The sequence below is a fragment of the Clarias gariepinus genome, chromosome 4, assembly GCF_024256425.1.
Source record: "Clarias gariepinus isolate MV-2021 ecotype Netherlands chromosome 4, CGAR_prim_01v2, whole genome shotgun sequence".
NCBI lineage: Eukaryota > Metazoa > Chordata > Actinopteri > Siluriformes > Clariidae > Clarias > Clarias gariepinus.
This window is the reverse complement of record NC_071103.1, coordinates 21,290,370-21,299,937: the sequence shown is the minus strand read 5'-3', so window position 1 is coordinate 21,299,937 and position 9,568 is coordinate 21,290,370. Positions and strand designations below refer to the sequence as shown.

General features: G+C 38.4%; 1 protein-coding gene across 1 annotated transcript; it reads left to right on the top strand.

The window, feature by feature from the left end:
- The first annotated feature begins 447 nt into the window (after nt 1-447).
- Nucleotides 448-7,185, top strand: LOC128520473 (cAMP-responsive element modulator-like). Its single transcript, XM_053494728.1, has 5 exons — nt 448-545; nt 3,182-3,309; nt 3,460-3,531; nt 5,713-5,869; nt 6,984-7,185. The coding sequence occupies exons 1-5, from the start codon at nt 532-534 to the stop codon at nt 7,126-7,128; spliced, it is 516 nt and encodes a 171-aa protein (XP_053350703.1). The 5' UTR covers nt 448-531; the 3' UTR covers nt 7,129-7,185.
- Nucleotides 7,186-9,568: the final 2,383 nt, after the last annotated feature.

The following is a 9,568-nucleotide window of genomic DNA, read 5'->3' as shown; positions in this document are numbered from 1 at the left end:
AATTCAGATTCTTACTGTTTGAATGGATAGAAGACGATGCTGTCATTTAGCACTTAGTAAGTATACGAAGTAGGAAGTCTACAATTGAGTTATATATTACATCCGACGCTGAAGTATAATTTAAATATAGTTAAAATGAAGTCTAAATCCTTTTAGATAGTTAGCGTTAGATAGTGGGTGACGTCATGATTTTATTCGGCGCGCGCCACAGGAGGAACATAGGAAACGGAATGTCCCAGAACACCTGCGTGGATGGAATCAGCTTGCTGTTTTGAGAAGAAAAAAAATCGGGATAATGGAATTAAGACTTTACAATAAAACTATACAATAAAACTGTTTATTTCTTTATATAAATGAATGTAAAAGCGGTATAATTTAAACACCAATACAAACGAGAAATTCGCAGTAACCTGTTCGAAAACAGAAAACACGTCACAGTAACTCGTGACGTCACAGCAAAACGACGCCAAACATCGAACTATTAGTGACAGATTCAGATTGAACTGATCACTCTTGGTCTCAACTCCGCAAATGTCAGCAGTAAGGTAAGAGCTTTCCTATCATTGACAAGACATTGTGCAACTTTGCAAGTAAAGCACAACAAAACAACATAATCCTCAATTTCATCAGTACTACTTCATCAGTCTGGTTCATAATAATATTGTGGACATTTTCCTCATCTAAATGTAGGCTGTGTTTTGCTACTGGTGTGTTTTTAAAAATGGATAAACTACTGGGCTGCAGTATTAAACCAAAGGACAAGTGTCCCAAGCCTTACCCCAGTGAAATGGTTCATTATGTGAAATAAAGGCTAGTATAAACATAGCCAACTCTTTTTGTGTCTTTAGAAACCGTGGACTGTATTTTAAAAAGCATGTTGAGGTCAGGAGAGACTGTCCTCGACTATGTTATCTTGTTTTCTTTTCTAATACCAGGTTAGACTAGCACCAGTTCCAGGAGTTAACATTACTGCATTATATTAACATTACTGCAACTACATTCTAGCCAGTGGCGAATTTTAACAGAGATTTAATTATGTTTTCAAGTAAAAATAAATAAATAAATAAATAAATACAACCAAGTCAGAAAAATTTACCTTGAAAATATTTCACTTTTTAAATTTAATGACCCTATCTAACATTTTATTTTAACTTCAATATATTTTGTATGGATACATCCACTTTTATTTAAGTAATTGTTGGATATGTTATCTATTCTTTCTCATAATATTTAGGATAATTTAATTCTCATTTAATCTTCTAATAGCATAGTTTAACTCTGATACAGTGAGGTCCATAAATATTTGGACATGGTGGCAGTTTTTGTATATTTTTTGCCTCTGTACATGACCACAATGGATTTAGATAGATAGATAGATAGATAGATAGATAGATAGATAGATAGATAGATAGAGAGATAGATAGATAGATAGATAGATAGATTTTTGGCCTCAAAGTGCTTCAAGACATGCCACGCCCCTTTTTCCTTGATAACTCAAGGAAAAGTGCGAGGTCACTCATGGAGTTGGTTGGAGATAATTCAACTTTCTGATCAGTATGAACCTGAATGGTTCAGTTACAGGATACTGTTTGACAGTGATACATGTATCTTACATGTACCATGATAAAATGACACATTTACTGGTAAATAAGGCCTATTGTGTAGATCCATGTACATTCTCTGTATATAAAATGTGTATCAAATCGTAAAACATTTGCAAAGCCTAGACAATCAATTTTTGATGATTTCTATAAAACAGGGCATAACACACCCCTGGTTTTTATTTATATTTAAGATGAGCTGATGTGAAGTAACCCTCATTTTTTTGAGTAACATATATAAATGCAGACCTTGTACCCAGTTTCATCTCCATATGACATATAGCAAGTGAGTTATCAACAAAAAGAGGATTTCAAAAAGGGGCGTAGCACGCCTCGAAGCGCGTCGAGGCCAAAATTAAGATGGCTGCCATTTTTAAATTAGCGGGAGTTGGAACAAAAAAATTGGGGGGGTTTATTTTCATGGCAATACCAACAATTGGTGAAAAAATCAGCAAAATCTGATCATGTGGTGGAACCCACTGGTTGATTTGAGATGGAATCACCCTATTGCAAGTGAAGGAGGCCATCATTAGGCTGAAAAAACTAAATAGTCTTATCAGAGAGATACCCCCTCATACTACCCAAAACTAGTATAAAAACTATAGACTATATAAAAACTAGTAGACTAGTTTTTTTAAAACGCCAACAGATCACCCTGTGTACAGCGAGAGATGTGCAACTGGTGCCATTTTGTCCATGTTACCACATCTGCATCAGAATGTGAATGTAAAATTCTGCATGAAACTGAGTAACAGGGACGTTTAACAAGATTTAGCAAGTTTATGGCGATGCTGCAAGGAGTCTTTTGAGGTGTTTTGAGTGGCACACGTGCACCAAGAGCGAAAAAACGTCATAAGAAGACCTTCAACGACCTCAACATCAGAAAATTTCAAAACTATTTGCAACTTGTGCATGATGATTGTCAGGGAACGGTCCAGGCAATCCTCATTTATCATTTGAACAAAAATTCCCCAGGGGCCAAACTGTCAAAAAGACTATGAAAGTGGATTTTTTTTCTCTTGGTTAAGAAAAACACTTCACAACACCTAGCCAAGTCACTAACACTCTGCATGTGGTAGCTGTATCAATGTTAAAGTCTACAAACGAGACACAACTAGATGAAAGTGAATACATAGGGGGTATCAGAAGATACCAGTTGATACCAGAAAGGGCCAGTTTAGACTTTGCTTTAAAAAAAAAACTTTTAAAAAACCTTCCTAGTTCTAATGCAACATTTAGTTGAAGCAAAATGATTTGAAAAGAAGCGTATGTATGAAGAGATGATAGACCCACGAACAAACAGCTACTGATGACGGCTAAGTGATTGTCCAAATATTTATGGGCCCAACTTAAATATTTCAGAATGTATTAATCAGTGCAGTTTACATTACATTTAAACACACCTGTATATGCAGTCATGTTTTTCTTTATAATACAATAAAGAATACAGTTAAAATGTTTTTTTCATAAAATATTTGTTTATTTTACATTTAAAAAAAATTTCCAAACTACTTAAAGATGAAACATAAAGTTTGCCTTTTATTATACTTATAACTAAACTATATTTTTGTGTGTTCCAGGAACACCCTGAATTATTCTTGTCCATCTCTACCGCAGTCTATAATAATTGCAGAAATGATGTCAGTTAAAACTGCTCGGCATTTTGTACAAGCACCCGCCATCTACAGCGCCAGCAGAGGCCAGGATTGTAAGATTTTTTTATATATCCAGTAAAAATAATATTTGGAGCACCAGATGAGTTAAATAAATTACATCAAAGTAGTACTTACCTATCAGTTTTACCTAACACTATGTGATTGAAGAGATTTGTGAATGTACTGTATTTCTTTGTCTCTAGATACCTTGGAGCCTGAGTGTGGCATCAGTATTGGATGCAGTGATCCAATTTACCAGAATTTCAGCCTCAATGGTAAGCTTTTTCACAGCATAAATTGATGAATAATAATGCTACTATGCCACTATATTATGTTTTAAATGATTCATTTGCAATATTTAAATGGTATATTGACTGTATTGAAGATGTTGTCATGTATTTGTAATTAATCCGTGAACATACAGTAAACTAACATGGGTAGGTGTATGTAAGGGTTATCACAATGAGTTAATGAATGAATTAATATATTTTAAAAGAAAATTATTTAGTCTATCTACACTCAACAAAAATATAAACGCAACACCTTTGTTTCTGCTCCCATTTTTCATGAGATGGACTTAAAGATCTAAAATTCATTCCAGATACACAATATTACCATTTCTCTCAAACATTGCTCACAAATCAGTCTAAATTTGTGATAGTGAGCACTTCTGCTTTGCTGAGATAATCCATCCCACCTCACAGGTGTGCCACATCAAGATGCTGATCTGACATCATAAATAGTGTACAGGTGTACCTTATACTGCCCACAATAAAAGGCCACTCTGGAATGTGCAGGGGTCTGGGGACTCAGAACCGGTCAGTATCTGGTGTGACCACCATTTGCCTCATGCAGTGCAACACATCTTCGCATAGAGTTTATCAGATTGTCAATTGTGGCCTGTGGAAACTTGGTCCACTCCTCTTCAATGGCTGTGCGAAGTTGTTGGATATTAGTGGGAACTGGTACACGCTGTCGTATACGCCGGTCAAGCACATCCCAAACATGCTCAACGGGTGACATGTCCGGTGAGTATGCTGGCCATGCAAGAACTGGGACATTTTCAGCTTCCAAGAACTGTGTACAGATCCTTGCAACATGGGGCCGTGCATTATCTTGCTGAAACATGAGGTGATGTTCATGGATGTATGGCACAACAATGGGCCTCAGGATCTCCCCACATATCTCTGTGCATTCAAAATGCCATCAATAAAATGTACCTGTGTTCTTCGTCCATAACAGATGCCTGCCCATACCATAACCCCACCACCACCATGGGCCACTCGATCCACAACATTGACATCAGCAAAGCGCTCACCCACACGACGCCACACACGCTGTCTGCCATCTGCCCTGAACAATGTAAACCGAGATTCATCCGTGAAGAGAACACCTCGCCAACGTGCCAGACGCCATCGAATGTAAGCATTTGCCCACTCAAGCCTGTTACGGCAACGAGCTGGAGTCAGGTCAAGACCTGCTGAGATCGATGAGGACGACGAGCATGCAGTTGAGCTTCCCTGAGACGGTTTCTGACAGTTTGTGCCCCTTTCTAAATCCTGAATGAACTGTGCTTTTTGGAAAGCTAAGATAAATTCTAATTGCCATACCCAGGCCTGATTACTGCCACTCTGTTGAATCAAGAAGTCACTTAAATAGTACCTGTCTGACAAGGTGAAGTATGCTAAAAGTTTCAAAAAAAGAAACACTTTAAAAATAGTTCAAGAACAGATGAGAAACAAAGTAATTTACATGAATAAAGGATTAGCAAGCTATTCCTAAGGCTTTGGGATTCCACAGTGACAGCCATTATCCACAAATGGAGGAAACAGTGGTAAACCTTCCGAGGAGTGTCTGGCCTACCAAAATTATTCCAAGAGCACAATGAGAACTTATCCAGGAGCTCATAAAAGAACCCAGAAACCAGGCCTCACTTGCCTTAATTAAGGTCAGTGTTAATGATTTAACAATAAGAAAAAGATTAGGCAAAATGGCAACTATGGGAGAGTTCCAAGGCGAAAGTCACTGTTGACCAAAAAGAACGCAAAGGCTCGTCCCATATTTGCCTAAAAATATGTTGCTTATATCTAAGAAATAGGTACTAGAATTTTTTTTTCTTTTTTTTTCTTTTTTTTAAACATCATACCAACAGTCAAATATCGTGTGATGGTCTGGACTTGCTGGTGTGTTTCGGATCAGTGCCTAGCTGATTAGTCCAAGCGCAGAAAGCGAGAAAATACTTTTTTTCACGGGACTGTATAAGTGTGCATGTTTTAGAAATGTCAAAAAAAACTAATGTACAAAACATTTTCTAATAATATCTTTACCAGCAAGGTAATTTAGGTCACAGGTCACATTGTGTCATATATTCAGGAATAAAATAATTAAAAAATTTTTTTGGATATAGTTCATGTGCTTGACTGTGGTTTTGTCTGTTTGTGTGTGGGTAACTTTAGCTGCTACTAGAGACATGTCAGCACCTGAGATCTGTTCTTCCACCGTCAGCCTGCCACAGGGTGTAGCAACCATGAGCTCACCAAGCTCTCTGCACAGCTCTCAGGAAGTTACTGAGGTGACCTCACACAAGAGGGAGCTCCGCCTGATGAAGAACAGGTAACATACTCTATACAGTACTTAACACACCATAAAGTACATATCTGTATCTGTACTGGTGTTATGGCATTGATAGTTGCCCTAGTGCACAACTGTTTCTCCAGTACTTGGACTAACCCCCCTCCCCCCCAAAACAAAAAAAAAAAAAAAAAAAAACACCTCAGTTGTGTTGGACTAATGGTACTTAGTTATTAACCTAGTTAACCCAGTGTAAGTATGTATCCAATGTTGTAAACATTAAAGCACTTTTTGTAAGTCGCTCTGGATAAGAGCGTCTGCCAAATGCCTAAATGTAAATGTAAATGTAAATATGCACAAAGGAATAGCCCAGTTTGCTAAGTTAGTATATAACTGCTGTCATTAATTTATTTTATGCATAATTGCTTAAGTTGTTCACACAGTTTCTACCCACCGTCTTTCCCTACTTTGACTTGCTGTTCACTTTTCTTAGTTCAATTTCAGGTTTGCACTGCCAAAAACTTGTAATCCTAGTAACCCTATGCTGCAGTAATGAGATACAGGCTTGTCATATTTTTTTTCCAGTTAAAAAGGAATTCATAATGTTTTAAAAATTGTCAATAAAATTTATTTACTCAACAAAACTGGACAGCTGACTGATAAACAGTCCATTGCACACCAAAAACCATGCCACTGTCAGAATCACTAAGATCACAATTATTTTAATGTTCAATGTGAATATTAACAGAAGGCCTTGTATGTGCATGACTTGATGCGCTCTGCTGCTACCATATAATCAGCTGATCCTTTTAAAGTGAACAGAACTTCTGGTGGGTTCTTGAAAACCTGTTGGGGCTCCCTCACTTCTAACAACAAATTAGAATTTAATACTTTAAATTATATTAAAATGAAGGGGGAAATAGAAATTACACTGTTGTTATTTCAGAGGATAAAACTAATGTGATTTAAAAATAAATTATGTGAAGGGTGGGTTTGCTGGAACATTAACTGTTCAGTCTAGCCGGTTTCCTTCATTCTGAATTGAAATTGAACTGTGTAAAATGTTTTTTTTTTTTTTTTTACTTGATTAAAGTGGCTCTTGAAGTGGAGTTAAATTCAATCATGCACATTAAAGGGTCTTTGTTATCACTTTCAGGGAAGCTGCACAGAAATGCCGACGCAAGAAGAAAGAGTATGTCAGATCTCTTGAAAATCGTGTGACTTTGCTGGAAAAGCAAAACAAGGCACTCATCGAAGAACTTGAGGCCTTAAAAGATTTGTACTGTCATTTTAATTACTGAATAAATTTAAGGAAAAGTACTTTTCACTCTGTCTGTTTACTACTTGCAAATGCAAAAAATGCCACAAATCCATTGTTTATGTAGTTTTATATATTCATGACTGTGAAGATTGTATAAGATTGTTTGTGTGTATGTGTGCGTGCTTATTTGCTGCACTGAATCAATGAATATGGTTCATTTGTCACTTGCGCTTTTTGCAGGGAGGCAGGTAAAGTGTATCACTGCTTACAAGAAGACTTTTTTTTCAAGAAGTGGTTTTATATTTTTTGTCTATGTAATGAATTTAAATTCTGAATAAATAAATAATATTTAAATAAATATTTTTGCACTTTCTTTTTCTCTTTTTTTTTCTTTTTTGTAAATTGAATATTTCGTATATTTTCACATAATATTTTTACACTACATTATATTATGTGAATACTGAACTACTTCACAAACCGACCACAGTATGTGCGACTGTAAGTCTGACATGGTTGTCTGCAACACTGGAGCCTCCTCAACCACACACACACACACACACAGTGAACGCTCCTAGCTCCGTTCGTCTTTATTGGCTACACTGCAGACTTCATGTTCAGCTCAGCAACTCGTCACCTGCAGAAGTTCTCTGATGATTCTGCCATCGTCGGTGTGATCAAGGTAGATGATGACAGGAAGTACAGAGGATTTATCCAGAACTTTATGGACTGGTGCCACCAGAGCTGCCTCCAGATAAATGGAAGGAGACCAAGGAACTAGTGGTGGATTTCTGTAGACACAAACACTTCACTAGTACCAGAGAAGATTCTGAGAAAAGACATTGAGAGAGTGAAATACCAGGTGTTCATCTGAACAGCAAACTGAACTAGACAGACAAGACAGATGCAATTTCAAAGAAAGGACTGTGAGGGTGGAGCTGCTGCAAGTATCTTGTTTTTGCATGTACCGTATTACTATAGCACATGTACTGTAGGAAATTAGATTTGCCTATTCTTCAAGGCAAAACTGCTCCAGCTCCTTCAAGCTGGATGTAATCCATTGGCTATATTGTAGCGCGGCCACATGATAGGGTCTTATAAAGCAGGGAATCAACTAAAGGCTGATTAAGCCCACCTCAGCTGGGAAATGAGCCCAAGGATTGTGGTTTGGTTCCAGGATTGAGCTCCCGCGAGCATGCACGGCTGCATCGCGAGGGAATCCCGATGATGTGCTGGGTCATGTGATCTAGTATAAAAGTGGCTTCTCAGGGAGAAGAGATTATGGTGCGACCGTACTGTTTAGATTTCAAGAGAGAGTGAATACCGTGACTAGTTGGATTGTTCCCATTCACTGGATAAATCCATTCTGGACTGATTCACAGCTTTTGCTTCGTCTTCGTGCTCCCGAGGAACAGTCAACACCATAGAACAGCTGGTGAAGGTGGGCTCAATGGTGGAAAAAGACTGTATGGGTACTAAAACTGACTGGCAGAAAGTGGGAAGTCAGCACAGCAAGGAGAAGAACAGTAAGAGAGCTACAGAACGAGCTCCCTCAAAACACTTACCTGGACTTTCCATCGCTCAGCCCCACACAGCCCCCTCGCTTCTCCTGGTACCAGTATTATCGCAAGGCAAGGAAATGAATGCAATACCAGTGTAACGGGTTCGAGCCTTTTTTGCACAGGCGGCAGCATAAAGCACAGACGCGAGACGAGGTCTTACGGAAAAAAGGGTAATTTATTAACGAAATTGAGAAAGGAAAGGGTTAAAGGAGTGAGGATGAAAAGATAGGGAAAGAGATGATATGCACATGCAGGCCTGGTGGGCAGTGGGCAGCGGGCAGCGGGCAGAGTAAGCCCATGTGGACAGCAGCTCCTGCCTCTGAATCTCCTCTAGGGGGATGGACGGACCGGCCCCTCTCTGCTCTTTCTGTGGGCGCGGCCTCAGAAGGAGGTCCTCTCTGATGGGGCCATGATGTGAACCTCCTTGCGGCGTTTTCCTCCTCTGTGACAGGGTCACGATATCTGGCTCCATGGAGAGCTGAAGAGCCGCGGGAGCTTCGGCAGTTAGCTTGTGGCTGTCCATGTGCATGCCGCTCTTCGCCGTTTAAACCCCACTGTTGGGCCCTTGAGCAAGTTCCTTAACCCTGCTAAGGAATCCTTAAACCCTTAACTGCTCAGATGTATAACGAGATAAAAAGAAATGTAAGTCGATCTGGATAAGGGCGTCTGACAAATGCCTAAATTTAAATATATGAGTTTTACGTTTTGAATTGAATTACTAAAATAAATAAATAAACTTTTTGATTATATTTTAATTCATTGATACACACCTTTACTTGTAACAAAGAGAATACAATAAGCAGAATGTTGTAAAACACTACCTATTAAATTTAAAAGGTGGGAACGTATTTTCCTGGGCAATAGGAAAACCGGTTCCAATTTCCTTTTCGTACTGGCTGTGAAAGTATCAGGGTGTTTTGT

Bases quoted from the DNA above. Each gene is read 5' to 3' on its own strand.
- LOC128520473 (XM_053494728.1), top strand. The intron at 3,532-5,712 runs GTAAGCTTTTTC...GGGTAACTTTAG, and splicing joins CCAGAATTTCAGCCTCAATG to CTGCTACTAGAGACATGTCA. The intron at 5,870-6,983 runs GTAACATACTCT...TATCACTTTCAG, and splicing joins CTCCGCCTGATGAAGAACAG to GGAAGCTGCACAGAAATGCC.